This window comes from Notechis scutatus, chromosome 1, assembly GCF_049901735.1.
Source record: "Notechis scutatus isolate UNSWTSFEM ecotype Mainland chromosome 1, rNotScu1.2, whole genome shotgun sequence".
In the NCBI taxonomy this organism is placed as follows: Eukaryota; Metazoa; Chordata; class Lepidosauria; order Squamata; family Elapidae; genus Notechis; species Notechis scutatus.
In genome coordinates this window covers 104,142,168-104,161,261 of record NC_142009.1, presented here as the reverse complement: position 1 = coordinate 104,161,261, position 19,094 = coordinate 104,142,168, and the positions used below count along the sequence as shown (strand labels likewise).

Genomic DNA, 19,094 nt, shown 5'->3' with positions numbered 1-19,094 from the left:
CAAACAATCAGACCCACGCTTGAAGAGTTCAATCACAGTGGTACCTCGGTTCTGGAGTCAGACTGGGTTCTGCTGTTCTTCCTGCATGGTTCAATCCTCCTTGATACTTTCCATATGAAAGCTTTCTCCATTCTTCATCACTTTCATTGTACTGTAGCTATTCTCTTTCAAATGACAACTACACAGACTGGACTAATATATTGTATCTATCTTTTACATTTATCTACTGTACACCATGGTTGGTTAAGTAATCACAACAACTAAGTTCAGGAAGTCATGTGCTTATTTTTTATACATGAGGAACTGCTGCTGTTTCATACATTAAAACAGCAAGAAGGGTACAAAGTTTAAAAAAATGGAGAATATCAGCCATTATAGCTGTAATTTTTTATTCTGAAAGAAGAGTGAAAATCTTGGATTATACACCCAGCAGCTATTAATGTGAGAATAGTGTGGAACATAAGCAATTAATACAAAGGCAACCATTATTTTCTTTAAATTACCATCCACAATTTACAGTTTATTCTAGAGGCTGAATTGTCTGAATATGTTTGAGATAACTTCCATACCTTTTTTCTTTATTTTTCTAAACTTGACTGCAGCCAGATTGATTAAATTCATTCCATATAAATTATAATCTATAAAGAGCTGAAGGAGGTAGGGAATATGAGCTTCATGAGGTTGGTAAATTTTATTCATTATAGCTCCACCTTGTAGAAGCTCGCATACTCTAAATTAAAAAAAAAATCATCAGTAGTATTTCAACATTATTTTTAAAGAAATATTTAAACATGGGAACAATACTGAACATAAATGGAATACAGCAGTTTTCTGATATCTGTACCAAGAACTTCAGCTACACATATCTTTTAGATAAACAAGATAAAATGAACCTAAACACATGTGTTTGTGGTATCTACAGATATCTGTGTCTAGCTGTTCAAAATATTTGTTCTGAGCAAAAAGAACATTCACACAGGTAGATCTCACAAAAGGGCCCAGATTTTTGGTCTAAGTTGTTGCAGTCATTAAGTGGTGCCCTGATCTGATTTTACAACCACTTTTACAACAGTCGTAAATTGAATCACTGCAATCATTAACCAAATCACATGGTCATTAAGCAAATCCAACTTATCTAATGGGTGGAGGTTTTTTGCTGCAAAATGACAAAAACCATTGCAAATCATAGTCATGTGGCAGTGGGATGCTGCAACTGGTTGTGAATGAGAGCCAGTTGTCAAGCGTTGTCATGTGTCTACTGAAGGCCTGTGTTTGTGTCAGTCATAGCTTCAAGGACAGGTTGTGACTTTTGTTGAGTCCATCATAATTAAAGCCATGGTTAATTAAAAGCAGAAACAAGAACAGATGTCTTCTTTGTGACTGAAGCAAAGATTAGTTCGGGGAAAATAATAAATAAGCACAAGTTTCACAATAGTGTATATCGTAATAAGTCACAGTTTATAGTTACTATAACAGCATTCAAAATTATGGCACTTTTAAAAACTTTTTTCTACTGGCCAAGGGTTGCAAGAAGCACAGCAATGATGTTACTGTATTAATGAAAGCAGAATTTTTTACTGAGTTTATCCTTTTGAAGATTAAAATTATCTATTAATTATGCAAATTAAGCCTTCCTATATTTTGCTACTGAATGTTGCAAAAACCAACTACCTGGGGATGAGGGCAGGTAAAATGGAGGCAACAAATTTGGTATCTGTATTATATGGTAGGGGCCATAATGGTGCAGAGATCAGAATGCAGTATTGCAGCCTAACTCTGCCCACACCCAGGAGTTCAATCCTGACCAGCTCAGCGTTCTATCCTTCCAAGATCGGTAAAATGAAGACCTGAAGACAATATAGAGACATTTGAAAACTGCTCAGAGACTGCTGTTAAGCAATATGGAGTGGTATATAAGTACTAAGTACTATTGCTATCTACAACTCACAATACCTCTGTGCATACAGGTAGTCTTTGACTTACGAGTGTAATTGGGATCAGAATTTTGGTGGCAAGTCAGGCAAGTTTTAAGTCAAGGCATCCCACCTGATCACATGATTTTAGGACTCTTTTTACAATGGTCATTACGTGGATCACATGGTCATTAGTTGAAATCAGAGTTGTTTAACAAATCATGAAACATTTTACAATGGCCAGAAGTGTGTTATGGGTGATAAAACAGTCTTTCCGAAGCTATTGTTAAGCCAAACTACTGCCTAAAGTCAAAAATTACCTGTACAGGTAACCTTCAGCCTGTACAGATAGGCCTCAACTTACAACCATTTGTTCAGCAACCATTCAAAATGGGTGTTGGCAAATTTACCTGAGAACGCCCTTTCTATCTATGCTGCTAGAAAGCCCAGGATGGGTATGACTCCTCCTGATGACATCATTAAGCTGGGTCCGTCCAGTATAAAAGTACAGCCTATGGCGAAGATACTTGACAGACTTTAGTGATTGTCTCTGAAAGCCAAAACAGAATCGTGAACCATAACATACCTCACCACAATCTGGACGCAACAAGGGAGGGGCTGGGCTCTCTAGCAGCATAGATAGAAAGGGCGTTCTCGGGTAAATTTACCAACGCCCGTTCTCCTCCATGCTGCTGCGAGAGCCCAGGATGGGACATACCAAAGCCTTCATGTCCTCGGGGGGGTCCTCGTCCGGTCTCTCACTCCGAAGTAGGCATCACTCGCTGAAGAACCCATCTGCCAAAAGCTACGCTTGTGGAGGCGTAGGAATCCAGGCGATAGTGTCTGACGAACGGAGACGGGGATGTCCATGTAGCCACTCTGCAAATCTCCTCTAGGGGTGCCTGGGTGGTCCAGGCAGCCGAAGTTGCAGCACTTCTATTGGAGTGTGCTGTCAAGCCATGTGGTACTGGCAGAGCTTTGGCTTTGTAGGCCTGTGCGATGCAAGCCCTGATCCACCTGCTTAAGGTGGCAGGAGATGCCTTGTTCCCCTAGTGGGAAGGGGAAAAGGATACAAACATAGCCTCTGTCTTCCTAAATGTTGAAGTGCATTTGATATAAATTCTAAGCGCCCTTCTAACATCTAAGGTGTGCCACTTGCGCTCTAAGGCGTTGTGTGGACGGGAACAAAATCTGGAACTACTTGGGATCTGTGGAATACAGAATTTATTTTGGGTAAAAAGGTAGGGTCTAAACAAAGAACAACTCTATTGTCATGAAAAGTGCAGAGGTCCTGCCGTATAGATAGAGCAGCCAACTCTTACGCCCTTCTAGCTGAAGTGATGGCTATTAAGAAAACCACCTTGAAGGTCAAGAATTGAAGGGACGCCTTTCTGAGGGGCTCGAAGGGAGGTTCTGTTAGGGCCTGGAGGACCTTGTGAAGGTCCCAGGAAGGATGGGAACCTGTGAACCACAGGAGGGCGGAGATTGGAAGCCTCTTTTAAGAATCTCTGAACTGAAGGATGATGGGACAAGGAAGGAAAGGAATCCCAGGAGATGACTGAAGCAAGAGCCTCTACTTGATGGCGTAAAGTGTTAGGAGCCAGATCTTTGTCAAGGCCATCCTGGAGGAAACGGAGGACCTGTGGGACCCCTGCTACTCTAGGAGAGAGACCTTCCCTATGACACCAATGACAAAAAAAACCTCCAGGTGGCATTGTACATACGCATTTTAGAAGATTTACGAGACACCTAGATAGTAAGGATGACCTGGTCTGGGAGATTGGTTTCTCTTAACAGTTGCCGCTCAAGCGCCACACGGTCAATCTGAACCACTGGGGATCTGGGTGGAGCAGTGCCCCCTGATGTAATAAGATCATGTGGTCTGGAATCCTCCAGGGAGTGGCTACAGACAGGATCACCAGATCTGCAAACCAGGGTCTCCTGGGCCAATGGGGAGCTAGGAGAATCAGCTCTGCCTGTTCCTCCAACATCTTCTGAATGACTGCCAGAATGATGGGAAGAGGGGGAAAGGCGTAGAGGAGACCGGTGGGCCATCTGCTCTGAAGTGCATTGGTCCCCTCTGCTCCCTGACAAGGAAACCTGATGAAAAATCTGTTTACCTGAGCATTTTGGGGAGAGGTGAAGAGGTCTACCTCCAGGGTCCCGAATGGGAGAGATCCCTGAAAATGGACTGGGGAAGGGACCATTCTGCGTGATCGACTGGGCTCCTGCTCAGCCAATCGCCCTGGGAGTTGTCAACTCCCGAGATGTGGTCTGCTGTGATAGACAGCAGATGTCTCTCTGCCTACTTCCCCAACCTTTCGGCTTCCCTCATGAGGGCCCTAGACCTTGTGCCCCCCTGCCAGTTGATGTGTGCCTTTGCAGCCATGTTGTCTGTCAACACTAGCACATGGGGCCCCACTATCCTGTCCCTGAAATGTTTCAGGGCTAGATAAATGGCTCTGAGTTCTAGACAGTTTATGGGCCTAGTCATGTCTAACCGGGACCAGAGAGATCCCTTGAGCCATGAGACCCTCCATGTGGGCTCCCCAACCCAGGAGACTTGCATCGGTGATGATCAGTCTGCCCAGTTCCTTGAACAGGAGACCCTTTGAAAGGGCTGGGGAAAGCCACCACTTGAAGAAACGGCAGACCTCTGGAGAGAGCAGGACCTTGGCAGATGTGTGGCTGGTTCCTGCTCGTTGAAAGGTGAGCAGGAACCATTGTAGAGCCCGTGAGTGTAGCCGTGCCCACAGAACGATGCTTATACATGAGATCATTTTGCCCAAAAGTTTGGATAACAGCGACAGGGAGACAGTGTGTTGACGTTGGACCTGTCGATTGATCTCGATAAGACTCTGCCCTCGAGCTGGAGACAGAAAAACTTGGCACAGAGTTGTGTTGATGATGGCTCCCAGATGGGGCAATCTGGTTGTTGGGAAGAGATGGCTTTTCTTGGAGTTGATGGAAAAACCGTGGTGCTGAAGGCAATAGAGAGTGGTTTGAAGATCTTGATGGGCAGAGTGGGTGGAGGATGACAGGATCAAGATGTCATCCAAGTAGCATTGGATCCTCACTGGAACAGACCGGAGCGAAGCCACCAATGCCGCCAGTAACTTTGTGAAGACTCTTGGGGCAGACGAGAGCCCGAAAGGAAGGGCCCGATACTGGAAGTGGGAATGCTGGTAACAGAAACGGAGAAACTGGTGATGATGAGGCCAGATGGGAATGTGGAGGTAAGCCTCCGTGAGATCAATGGAAGCTCTTCAGAATAGAATGCAGAGTCTGCATTTTGAAGCGCCTATATGGGATAAACTCATTCAGAAATTTTAGGTCGAGAATGGCTCGCCACCCCCCCAGGCCTTAGAGACCACGAAAAGCCAAGAATAAAGCCCACGTCCACGTTGTAATTCAGGGACTGGTTGAATGGCCCTTATATCGACCAGGTGACTAATGGCCGATTCCATAAGTGCCCTTCATGAACTGTCCCGGGAAACAGGGCAGAATAGACATTTTTCTGGGGGTGGTGATAGAAATTCTAATTGTAACCCCGACCTTACTGTATTGAGTACCCAGGCGTCTGTCGTTGACTCCTCCCATCCGGAAGCAAAGGAGGCCAAACAACCTCCGATGGGAGGGGAGAATGAGAGATTTAGAGCGACAGAAGGAGCGACCCCCTCACCCACGAAAGGGCTGTTTACCCACAGCTTGTTGTCTGCCGGTAGCCTCATGGCGTTAATCTTGACGCTGAGAATACGCTCTCTGAGGTCTGGAGAAGCGAGAAGCGTTTTCAGGCTTGAATGAGGGAGGCCGGTATGGGGTAGGGTGGAAGTCTGCCCTCTTTCCTGTTGATGAAAGGACTTTCCTTTTGTCTTTTGTTTCAACAATAAATGGGTCAAGGGCATCTCCAAACAGCTTCTCACTGGTACATGGGAAAGAAGCTAGTTTCCACTTCCGTCAAGGCTCCACTTGCCAATTTCGTAGCCGTAGCAGTCTCCTAGCTGCCACTGATGACGCTATGGCCCTGGAAGAGAACTTGGCGGCGTCGAGCGTGGCGTCCTCCAAGAACTCTGCTGCTGCTATGACCTTATTGAGGTCTTCATGCGACCTACAGTCTGATGGAGATATGCAGCCTTGAAGTTGGTGTAGCCAGCGGACGAAAGACCTTGTAAAAAATAATGTAGCAGTCGAGGCCCAGATGGCCCAAGCCGAGGCTTGATGATTATGTTTCAGTGTTTGTTCGGAACATTGTCCTCTGCCTTTAGTACATCCTCAGGCTCAGTTGGAGTGCTTGAGAAAGAGGCCACAACTGGGGCGTCTACTGGAAGAACTGCCTGAGCCGTAGCTAAGGAAGGACCCATGTTGTAGAACCACCTATCTTGGGAAGATGGGCGGGGGCCTGCAGTGGGGAAGGCAAATTGTTCCTTGACTAAGTCAAGAAAGTTGATGGAGGAAGGAAGGACCTCCGAATGAACAATGGGTTTGGAGAAGAGGGAATCCCCATGCCCCGACTGTACCACTTGAGGCTCAGGGGCAATTTCCTCCACTGACAACTGGGCTGTTACCAGTTCCTTGTGTAGGAGAGGTTTGAATAAAGCAGATTTGAATACAGAAGCTGAAGGAGGCTGATCAGACCTCAGATCTTCCTCTTCTTCCAAGAGGTTAGGGTCCCAGATTTCTCCCAGGGGAGGGGCTGCGCTCAGATGATTATCCCTCATACTCTCCCTGAGTGAGGTCCACTCCTTCCGCATAGGTAAGATGGGCTCTTTGTTCTACCCGGCGAGGTAGTCCCCTTTGGGGAATCTGAGCTAGAGGAAAAGCCGGGAAGGAAGGCTGAGGTCTGTCTGAAGGCCTGAAGATGTGTTGAAGCCCTTCTGCCAGACCCTGTCTGATGGCTAAGGAGACTATTTCGTTGATGTCAGAAGATCTGCCACACAATGGAGGATCTGGGGCCGAAGACCTGCTGCTGTTGGAGTAAAAGTGGCCTCTGGTCTTGATTGAGAGCTGCTTTGGGCCACGGATGGGATAGATGAAGAAGAAAGATCCCAAGGAGTCTGGGCGAAGTTGGGACCTGACCTGATCAAGTCTTGAGGTCCTGGTTGGATTTCAGGTCGCTCTAGGGACCAGGATTGGAGGTGGCTAAGAGGAGCTGAGGTATTTTCCCTCTCCCTAGAAGTCGCTGGCTGAACAACTAGAGGATTGGCTGGTTGGGAAACCTGTTGTAGTTGACCCTCATTTGTTCAATAGTTTTGCTGAACTGCCTTTCTAAGGCTGCATGCCTTCATTTCTCTGCCTTTAATTCGGCCTGTGATGTTTTCTTAGGGCCCAAAGCTTTGGCCCTAATCTTGGCCGCCACCTCCGTTTGAACAGATTGGGAGCGTTGTCCCCTTCTCTTTCTTTTTCCGGCTTGGGGACCTTGAGAGATCAGGCCTGAAGGCTGTGTGTGGACCTTGTCTTGATCCATAGTATGCATAAACAGACACAAAGGTGCTGGAAGCGATCCTCACTATGTGTTGTCTATGCAGTAGCCTGAATAGGAGCTTATGAATGGTAGAAGCTGGCCTTTGGGGGATGATGCCACCTAAAATGGCCGCTTATGACTTTCTTTAGAAGAAGAATGGCCGCTCACCACGTGAGGTTGAAGAAGAAGCCTCCAAATTGTCCGCTCGCAAGAGCTACAGGCTACGCAGGGGTTAAATCACTCCTTAGGCTGTAAACAGCCCCGAATGGCGAAATCAGCAATAAAGTGAAAACTGCAATTTAAATGATTAGCTGAGAGGCGCTGTTATCGCGGCAAAGATCGATGCCGAGCTGAGGAGTCGTGGGGAGGATCAAGGGTGCTCCCTCTTCAGTCTGCCTCTGTGAAGAAATGAATCCTTGGCGTTGCAGGAGAGTGGAGCCCCACTCTCCTGAAGGCACAGCTACACCGGAACTATGCCAATGATATAAAATAGCTTTCAGTTTTGCTGCTAATTAAACTGCTTTCAGAGACACCAGCTTAGTCATCGAAAGAAGCTGAGTCAAAGCTGGGGGGTTTCTCCCACAGGCTGCTACTTTTATACTGGACGAACCCAGCTTGATGATGTCATCAGGAGGAGTCATACCCATCCTGGGCTCTTGCAGCAGCATGGAGGAGAATTACAATGTGTCAGCCCTCATTCTAGTCTCTGTGTAAAAAGATATACTATGGAAGTACTAACAAAAAAAATATTTACCTTTTTACCATAGCAGGATTGTAAAGATATATCTTCATGAACTGCCTTTCTTTTTCATGATATCCATAAAAAGGCCTGGAAAACAAAAATCCAGTATGATATTATATTCTGGTTTGTCTTGCTCCAAATAATCACTTTGATGAAGTGGATCCACATATGCCTTAAATAACTATCAGCTGAACAATAGGAACCTTGCCCATCACAGCCCAAGGTGAATTAAGATTCACCTGTATATATTATTTATAGGAGAGTTTTCTTTAGTGCAAATCAGATATGAAGTAACATAGAATTAAAGATCAATTATTATTCCATTTGTCAGAAAACAGTTTGAGTGTATATTAATCATCTTTCAATCTGAAGCGAGCACTGCTAATTGATGATCTGGAATAAAGCTTTTTATAGTGCTGCACAAGTGAGAAGACATCATTCCGACACTCAGATTATGATCTCTGTACCCTTTGAAACTCCAAGTTTGAGAGAGAACATGGATTAGTTGGCTATTACATTGCCATGGTACACGAATACCGTCATACACAGCTGTGCTAATGGCCCACCCCAAAGTCTTTATTTTGGAACACTGTGGCAGCTAGATCAGCACACTTTTTTAAATTGCCTTTCCAAAAATACAGATGACAGAATACTTTTTTGCTTATCATGCAGCTAAGGGCAATTGCATAGTAGCCCAGAGATAACAAGGTACGGAATGGCAACCACAATTTTTTTACTTGAATTCCAAATTATAAATTAAGGCTTTTAGAATAAATCTTCCAAAGATTATTCCAAAGATTATTCACATGCAAATAAAACAATTTAAACAAATGATCAAATATGGCATATTATGGGAATGCCATAAATGACAGTCCTGCTAATTCTTACATTTGAAGCAACTTGAAATTTCTACCCAGGTTATCCTGCCCTACAAAAGAAATATTTCTAGTTTTTAATATTGATGTTTCATAAATGTATAAATTTAATAATATTCTTCCAAAGTTAACCCACCTGAACCGAGAACAGAAATCAACGTATCTTCTACACCAACCATGGAAATGTGGAAGTATAAAGTACATTTTCATCTAAGAGTTAAGAAATCTTTAACTATAACTTTAGAACCATTATTAAGCTACATGGAAAGGCTAAGAAACATGGTTTATTTCTTCTTTAAGAGATATGAGATATCTTTACTAATATAAGGGCTGAGGTCTTGAGAAGGGAAAAGGTTGTAATTCCAGCTACCTTTAACACTGGCAAGAAACACTAAACAAAATCACATCACCGATCCTTCAATAATATCTTGGCTGAAACAGATGAAAAATATTTGTTCTACTAATTCCCATATTAAATTGGTTTTTCAATTTCTTTCAGTTGCTCAGCTGCTAATCCCTAACTGACCTTGTCTGGACTTAAAAGCTAAGCAGGAATATAAGAACTGTTAGTTACATCAGGAACTGAAGAACAACTTAGAAGAAGGCAATGATGAGTTACAATATTTCTATAATATTGCAAAACTGAAATCCATAAAATCAGCAGGCATGAGGGGCTCAAATTCAAGAAAGGTTATTTTTCTTCAATTGTGCAGTTCTTACGCACTGGTATCACAAGAAACACATGAGAAAGGAGCTACACAATCAGTTTTAGACATACAGCAGAAAATAATACAGCATAATTCACAGAGCACAAAAAATAGTAAAATGCAGACTTTATGGCTATTGGTCTATAGCATAGCAGCATAGTATATATCTGTATTTGGCAACCTGCAGGCAATAACAATAAAATTAATGCAGCTTTTATATTTTGTATGTAGTATGAAACATCAGTAGGGACGTGCAGATTCCACATATTAAATGTTCAAACAAAACCAAAAAGATCTTTGCACTTTGACTTACAACATGAAATTTAATTAATTACCAACACTGCTGTAATGCAACACAAAACAACCCATAATGAACTTCTCTTGTAAAGTAGTTGTAAACAATAAGTTGATTCAATGGCTCCATTGTTTATAAACTGATATTGTCTCTTATCCTTTTATTGAACTTATTGAATGATTGTTTTGTATACCATCCAATCATCCTATGTGAAATGGATACCTGTATAAATTCAATCAATCAATCAAATAAATCTATCCAATAAAGAAAAGTTTAGAGTGGCTTTTACCAGAATTTGGTTATGGGATCATTTAGTACCCCAGTGTCTTATCCATGCCAGTTGATGACTAGGACCAGCAAACAGTCTATATCTAACAATATGATTTTAAAAACTCTGCTTCTTCTACCTCATGCCTTCCCATGCCCTCTTCCTCTACTAGTCTTGATCCATGATCCATGACTCTTTAGCCAATTTTGTTAGGGAGCTAAAAAACGGAGTTGGTTCATTGTGAAAATTAAAAGGCAGGTATGGTACAGTAAACAGAATACCAGTTTAGATGTTATGAGGAGAATGGGAGTCTGTTCTGTGTATACAGATACAAATAACAGACAACCCATGACTCACTGAGACATGCTTTCAAAAATATTTTCTTATCTAGTAACAAAATGACCACAAGAGGGCAAAAACTTAGTGGGAGCTATTTCTGGCTTCATCCATTGACTTTATTGGTATGAAGCTAGCAGGCAAGTGTGAGAAATCACAATCTGATTGTGATTGTGGAGGTACAACAGATAGTACTATAGCAGCCACAATTTTGCCATTATGAAAGGTCTGGAGATTCTTGAAATTTCAATCTGATGAGAACAATTGTGGGTGCATTCTTTATTTTAGTCCATTTGAGGTACCTCAATTCAAAAATTGTTGCCCTACGATGCACCATTTTGCCCAACTGAAAGTTACATACAAACAGACAAAAGAGTTTTAGCAGTATATAGATTAACCCTTTGAAGATTCTCAAAAATAATTTTATTATTTAACTATGTTTAAAAAATAAATCAATACTTACATTCCATATACTAGTGACACCTTAAACACATGCTGAACAGAAGAAGATGGATTTCCTAAAGTGACATTGAGTGCCCGGTCAATGCTGAATGCCAAGCTACGCAGATAATGATCTGGCAAATGTCCATAACCATCGTATGGCACATACAAGTAAGGGAAAATACCATGTAAATGGAGACAAGTCTTCTGACCTGAAGAAGAAACAAATTGTTCAGAATAATTCTGAAAATTCAGGAAATCATAACTTTTGAATAAGTGCTAAAAGGTGTGAAATATACACATATAAATATACTATTTATTTATGCTACATTACAGACTGCAAATGATTCCGAACAGGTACTTAAGACTTTATATAGGAACCATAGTTTTGCCAATGTACGTGATATATTGAAACAGTTTAAAATCAGATTTAAAGCAACAATTATGTTAAATTATTTAGTTTATTAAATAATGAGAGTACTCAGATTCTTCAAACAGCATGTGTAAATATATTTTGTTTATTTATGGTATTTGCATGCCCCCTATTCCCATAGGTTTTGGGTAAGTAATAAATGTAAAGATACAATACCTTCCCAAACCACACACACACACACACACACACACACACACGGAGGGAGGGAGGGAGGGAGGGAGGGAGATCCAATAACAAATATATTGTTGACTACCGGTATATTATTACGAACGAGGAACTTTATTTTTAAAACATTTCTAACAATAAAAATATACAATAATTAATCTGAACAGATCAACCCAGTAGGTCAATATTTTAACATTGTAGCAAAAATTTATCAAAACAAATAATGGTTTTTTATGCCAAATGGAAAAAATATTACTGTTATAAGAAATCAGCATAGAAGCTTTAAATCAAGTACTGTGATATGAAATTAGAAATCTGAATTTTGCATTAATCTTTGCAAAAAATAAGATTTTGTGGGGTTTTACAGTTTTTAACTCTTTTTACTATTATGTGTACAACATAAGTAAAACTAAGTTCCTGTCACAATACAATTGCAATTAAACAGACCACCTGGAAGAAATAATGTATATTAAACAGATGCTTTGCAGATGTTTATTAAATGTAAATTCACGTACTTTACTTACAATATATGTGATTTATATAACTACACATTATGCATAATCATACAAAAGTTACGAAGTGTCCAGACCACTTCATCTGCCATTTTCACTATTTGGGGACTAACTTCAAATCATATTTTACCACTTGCATCCAAAGTCCACTGAACAAAAGTCTATAAAACTGAAGTTTTATTGAATTACACCCAATTATTATCAGAGCATATGCAATCTGTTAGTATTCAATACACAGAAATATCACTTAGGGTGCTTTTACTTCGGGAAACTATTGTATTTCCTGTCCTTTCTTCCACAGATAAAATTGTCAGGGTTAGGGTTGTATTAAAATATTCGCACTGTACACAATTTACAAACCAGTATTATTAAAACACTAAAATAACACAATAGCCTGATATTATCATTATTGAAATTTAATTAACTCAGAATATAATAACTGAAAATCAGATTACAATTTTATAAAAAGAAACAAGGACCACACGTATCCACTCTTAGAAGATCATAAATAGGGAGGAAGGATTTAAATCAGGAGTCCCCAACACCTGGGCTTCTACCGGGCTATGAGTTATTCAAAACCAAGCTGACTGAAGCAGCGGGTGAATGTGCGTGTGCGCATATCCCCACTTGCATGATGTTGTGGTCTGCCGGTGGCCTGCAGAGCTGGCAGCAGAGTCGGACAGTGGGGAGGAACATGGGCTAGTCCTGGAGTCTGGGGAGGACTCAGACAAGGGATATGCATCCAACACAGAGATGGGGCCAGAGCCATCTGAGAGTTATGTGCTGACTCCAGAGCCTCCAGAATCTGACATCAGCAAGGCAGAGGAACAAAGAGAGCCTGTTCCCAGTGCACGCTTGCACAGAGCTGTCAGAAGGCAAGAACAGTTAAGATAAATGGGGAGACTCGGGAGTAAGGCTTGGAGATGATTGGCCACTCTCATAAGACATAAAGGAGGAGCAAAGGGACATGAGCCTTTGCAGGAAGCAACTTTGTTGTTTGTTCTGATCAGTTTAAACTCTGAAGCTCTGTGTTGACTTTGTGTTCCGTTTGGCCTTGTACAGCTAATTGGCAATTTAGTCATTGGCAGTATTTCAAGGAAGATAAAGGTGGGTCTTATCAGCCTTATTCCGAAAAGACTGTGGTAGACTTCTGTTGGACTATTCACAAATTGTTTGGGACTCATTACAGGGTGTGAATGAATATAATTCACAACCGTTGAAATAAAAAGAGGGTTTGGGGGACTAAGCATGATTGTTACTGTCTCAGGAAGCCTTGGTCAAAACACATGAGCAGCAAATGGAGCAGTGCATGCTTGCCTGCCCCTCGTGTGGAACCATCCCTTCTCCCGCCTCCCGCTGGTCCACAAAACCACAAAGGTTGGGGAACTCTGCCTTAAATGTAACAATGAAATATCAAACAAATATAAACAGATTTGTTATACTAAATCTATTATAGGAAAATTAAAATAAATATCAGTTAATTTGGGGGGAAGTCATAAAAAGAATTTATATAGAATATGACTAAAATTGAGCCTTCTTTAATTTGATGCTTAAAGATACATTGGATTTTAATCCTATAATTCTAGGTTGTCAAATATTGCCTTACTTCATAAATAAAAAGTTCTGTGTGTTTATGGCCAGTTTACCTGTGTAGAAGGATCAGCACTTTAGAATTAATAGACACCAACTCATCATGCATAATGGATAAAGTGGGACTGGCATTTTGCATAGCCATGTGCATTTGTGATATGGCCTAGCCTAATAAAAACTTCATTTTATCTCTTAATCATAAGAAGATAATTTGCTAAGAATCTTGATGCTGATTGAATTCAAACATTGCAAAAGCATGGTTTTGTTTGTTTCTGACATAACAAGCTGTGGAAAAACTGCCGCTGTGGTTAATAAACCATCAGGAGATACAACAATGGATGTTGGTCTTATGTGTTCAATAAAGATCTGATATAATATGCCCATTTATGCACCATTTAATTAGAATCTTTTTACTTATATGATTCAGGTGAAACACTAATCAAAGAAAGCAGGATTATGGGTAATTTTAAAGGGTTTATAACATTTCTCTAACTACTGTAAATATAAGCTTGATTTTCTGTTTTAATATTCAATTTATGCAAATATTTTACTATTAAATTTGCTAATTTCTGCGTTGGGTCATTTTATGGGAAAGCTGTGTACTTTACAGTGCCTGGGCAGTTCATTTCTGACCAAAAGCAATTAAACTTTTAGGACAATTGGAATGAATATATGTCCTGGTACAAGTGAAAAGCTAGGAATTTTTTTAAGGTCTATTCTACAATTGCTGTGCTGATAAACAATCTTTTCTTTTTGTTATTAGATTCTCAGTGCCAGTGGGAAAAGATAACTATGAATTATAAATCAATGATCTGGACCCAATTAAAAGTACCTGGTGCTAACCTATGTACTTGGTGCTAACCTCTTACACAGCTTGGCTCCAATCTGTCTTGAGGGTAATCCCTGTTGAGCAGAATCTGCCTGTGCTATACAATCATAAAAAATGCTTAGATCCTAAACTCATAAAAAATTAAGGGAAAGGGGTCCAAGTGGCATCTATTTTCAGTGATGGTACCAACATTTGTCTATCACATATGGGTTATACTGGCATTCCTGAAAGCATTAAAGAGTAGTATGTATTGCAGTTTCAGGCAATAACAAAAATATTCAATGATCCAATGCATCAGTTTGGTAAAAATAATAATGTACACTAGTTGCTTGTACCTTAAATCCTACTGTAATTGCAACTCATCTACAGGTAGTCCTCCCTTAACAACCACTTGTTTAGCAATGATTTGAAGTTATGACAGCACTTACAACTGACCCTCATAGATGCAGCTATTGCAGCATCCCGCAAAGAGCCATGGTGGCACAGTGGTTAGAATGAAGTACTGCAAACTACTTCTGCTGACTGCCAGCTGACTGCAATTTGGCAGATCAAATCTCACCAGGCTCAAGGTTGACTCAGCCTTCCATCCTTCCAAGGTCGGTAAGATGAGGACCCAGATTGTTGTGGGCAACATGCTGACTCTGTAAACCACTTAGAGAGGGCTGTAAAAAGCACTGTGAAGCGGTATATAAGTCTAAGTGCTATTGCTATCCTCACAGTCACAATTGGAATCCCAGCTTGCAATGATGATAGTTGCGGCCTCCTGCAGTCATGTGGTTGCCCTCTGCAAGGTTCAACAATAAACAGTAATTTGGCTACATTTTGCTCAATCTGGGGAAAAATTTACTGACAATAAGCTCCTCTTTACTAAAATAGATCATTTCCAATTTAGATGAAACATCTATGTGATTATTGTGTAAATATTTTAAAAGTGACAAAACTAGATCTGAATAGATTTAAATATTAAGATATGTAAGGTAAGGTTGCTTACTTTAAACCAAATAGTACTGCATTTCTCGTGTTATCTGTTTCCTAATATCAAGGGATCGTTCTTTCCCATGAGCAAACAATTATTGAGTGTATTCCAAAGGGAAGATACTAGTAAATACTGATAATTTTGATTCTCCTCTAGACTGAAATTCAAAAGCACTTCATATGTGCACAATGATAATGTAGTGAGAATCTCTAAATCTTTTGTTCTAAAGCACTCATATAACTAAGCAAGAAAAGTAAAATTAACATTAGGAAATTTGCAATAAATTTCAAAAAAGCATCTTAATCAAAGAATTCCGTCTGAAGTACTTAAAACAGCTGGTTGAGCTTCTAAATCTAAAACAAGATATAAGAATGAAAAACATTAGTTAGCTTGTTGGAATATAGATTCTTATTTCATAAAATTAAGGACAGATGTTGCCTACTTTTACTTCTTTACAATAAAACTTAGACTTAATGGACCATACAGGGAAAAAAAACAAAAATACATTAATTATACTACTTGCGTATTTTGCAGCAAAACTTTATTTTAATGGGGAAACCCACAATTTAATATTTGTACATTTTAATTATATTTATTTGATTGAATTTTGGTGCTGCCTGACTTTGGATGATAATATTGAAGACGTGGAGTTAAAACAAAATTCACTGCATCCATATTTTCCTAAACTGAGGTCTGTTGAGGCTTTATTATATTGTTTGATGCCTGCCCCGATCCCCTGGATTCTTAGATATAATATCCCAAACGTCATACTTTATAAAATGTAAATATTTTACAAAACAAGCATATTATCAAACAAGATTTTAACCTCAGGATAGTTATAAACGAAAGTAATAAAGCCACGCTTGATAAAGCTACTTAACATTTAGCTACAAAGAGTTTTACAAGTTCCTCACTCTGCTTTAGGTAATGTGGCCTGTTTAAAGCTTTAATGTTTGACATGTACAAGCTTTAGTTGTTAATTTAGGCACTTTTTACTGATAAAATGAAAAGCATAGAAATTATAGAAAAGTAAACTATCTTTCATTTCAATTAACTGAAACATCCAAAATCATTCTGCCACCTGTTACTTGGGACAAAAAAAAAGTCTTTTTCTATAATGAATGAATGCTAAATCTGTAAACATAATCATAAGGGCTGCATTTATACTATCTAACAATAAATATAGGGTTACAAATATGTATACGAAGATGAGAAAGAAGTCAGCTGCAGACAATTCCAGCATCTTTTTGATGACTAAATCATGGCTCAAAGGAAAACAAACAATTGATAGAACTGGTTAGAGCAGGGGTGTGAAACTCAGGGCCTGCAGGCCAGGCCAAATTCAGCCTGGGGGATGCTTAGATCTAGCCTGCAGGGCTGCCCTGGGAAAAGCAAAGGACCGGCATGCAGTGCATGTGCCAGCGAAAATGGAGTGAGCTCTGTTTTCGCTGGCAGAATGCTTGGGCCACCACAGGAGCCCCCGACACGAATGACATCAAGCTGGACACACACAAACCCCAGCCACACACACACACACCGAGGTCAAACACAACCCTGATGCGGTCCTCAATCAAATTGAGTTTGATACCCTTGGTGTAGAGATTTGAATTCAAAGAGCAAAACATGATTAAGAATATACATGGATGTATCTGTCAAAAGACCTTAAAATATATGTAGCTCTTTCTGGCCATGCACAACTGTTGTTCTAGAAACATATTTTAAGAAATGAAACCCAGAGATAAGGGGAGCACTTTCTCATGCTGGGAAATGCCATATAATTCATTCATTTTATTGTAATACTGCATTGTATCTAGATAATACTCAAAATATCAACAGATACTTGAAACATGAGGTAAAGCAGAAAAAAGATACAAATGTATTCAGAATATTAAAATCATAGCATTTGTAAGCTATTCTATTAAAATTTATACAGTTGCTTTAGATTCTTTTTATATTACTAGGAAAAAAGTGAGGTTCTAAGACATATAAACCATTTTTGAAAAGAATATACAATATATCTATATTTGTTTAAGATGGTAAGAAAAGAGCAGTGCCAGGATTCTTGTGGGTACTTAAGTGAAGTTCAGATTATTTTTTCTGGCTATATTGAATTTTTTTGGCTACACCTGATTGGGCAAGAGAGATAATTCAAATGTAGCTCTTTTCTCTGAAGTAGCAGGTGGACAGGTGGAGTTTGGGGTCTAACTCATCTGACGCAGGAAAGCAACTTGAGGTAAACTTTTAAAGAAACCTGGAGATTACACCCGAGCTTTTCAGAGGCAACATGCAATCTGAAGAATTCAGGTTTTGCATCTCTACTCTTTGTATCGAACTCTAATTGACAGGATCTATTCTGGCTGAATGTGATAGGGATGGACTTGGTTAATGCTTGGGATGGGGGAGCTGTTTTGGAATGGCAGACTCTTGGCAAGACTGTCAATTTTTTTTTAAAAAAATTGTGGAATGAGGCAGTGGCAAACTTCATTTACGATACTGTCAAAAAAAGTCACATGTATTTTTCTGAAAATAAACTCAATTTAATTCACTCTTTACTATTCTGCTTAAATGCTATATGTGAAGAATAGGTGTCATGGATTTGGGAGAAGATTGCTTTTTCCCATTGATGGCCCTGTTTAAAAGGTTTTCTTAAAAAAATAGTAATATTTTTTGTTAAATTATCTTAATCAGTGTTATTATAGTTTGCTCACCAAGATTGACCTATCCAGGTTAATGTTTGCAATCTGAGCAATTTTAAAAAATTCTGAACACAAAATTTCTAAAAAGTTACAAAAGCAAAAATTGGCTTTTCTTCATGTTGAATTGAGAACTCCAAATATTAAACAAAAAGACTAAGAACATGTTATAGGATCACACAAGATGATTTTCAATTTTGGTACCCTGACCTTGAAACATTATTTTTTTACAATATCTTAATTCTGGCTATTACCCGCTGAAATGAATATTCCAAACTCTAAAAATTTTATTGTTCATACTATTTTTTGTATGGTTAGTCTGGATATGCTGTTTAGCTTATTTACTTCTATCAGCAGATCAGTGAATTAATATGTTTAAGAGAAGGATAAATTTTCAAAAATATAATCATCATCTTCCTTAAAAGATTGCAAAATATTTAGTGATGTAAAAGCTTGGGAAGGAAGAGGCTAGGAGGATTTTGGCTTTTTTGGGGGTGAAGAAATTATCACTATTTTATGGTGGATACCTTTCATTGTTATAACAAAAGCAAGAATAACATATTCCCTGTCTTCTTCAAATGACAACAATTTTGTTATGACTGGTGACAAAAACTGAACTAAGTTCCATGACAAATGTTACAGAGATAAAAAGGATGATAATAAAAGTGTCTAAGCTGATTGCAAAGTAAAAGACAATGAATTAAAAAACTAAAATATAGGAGTAGATCTAAAGAATATAAAAATTAAACTTGCAAAAATACTTAACTGTTAAGTGAATACAATCCGATATTGCTACATAAAAGGCTGAGAAAATTAAAATATTGATTTAACAACCACTAAAGCCATAAATAGTAACGA

General features: G+C 39.5%; 1 protein-coding gene across 2 annotated transcripts in view; it reads right to left on the bottom strand.

The window, feature by feature from the left end:
- Positions 1-19,094, bottom strand: part of REV3L (REV3 like, DNA directed polymerase zeta catalytic subunit) — a 73,415-nt gene that overhangs the window by 48,251 nt on the left and 6,070 nt on the right. For both annotated transcript variants that reach the window (XM_026666685.2, XM_087973350.1), the window contains exons 2-4: positions 11,061-11,250; positions 8,129-8,203; positions 570-730 (exon numbers count right to left, since the gene is read on the bottom strand). In XM_026666685.2, the coding sequence (XP_026522470.2) occupies positions 570-730; positions 8,129-8,203; positions 11,061-11,250 (426 nt within the window). The remainder of the gene's footprint in view (positions 1-569; positions 731-8,128; positions 8,204-11,060; positions 11,251-19,094) is intronic.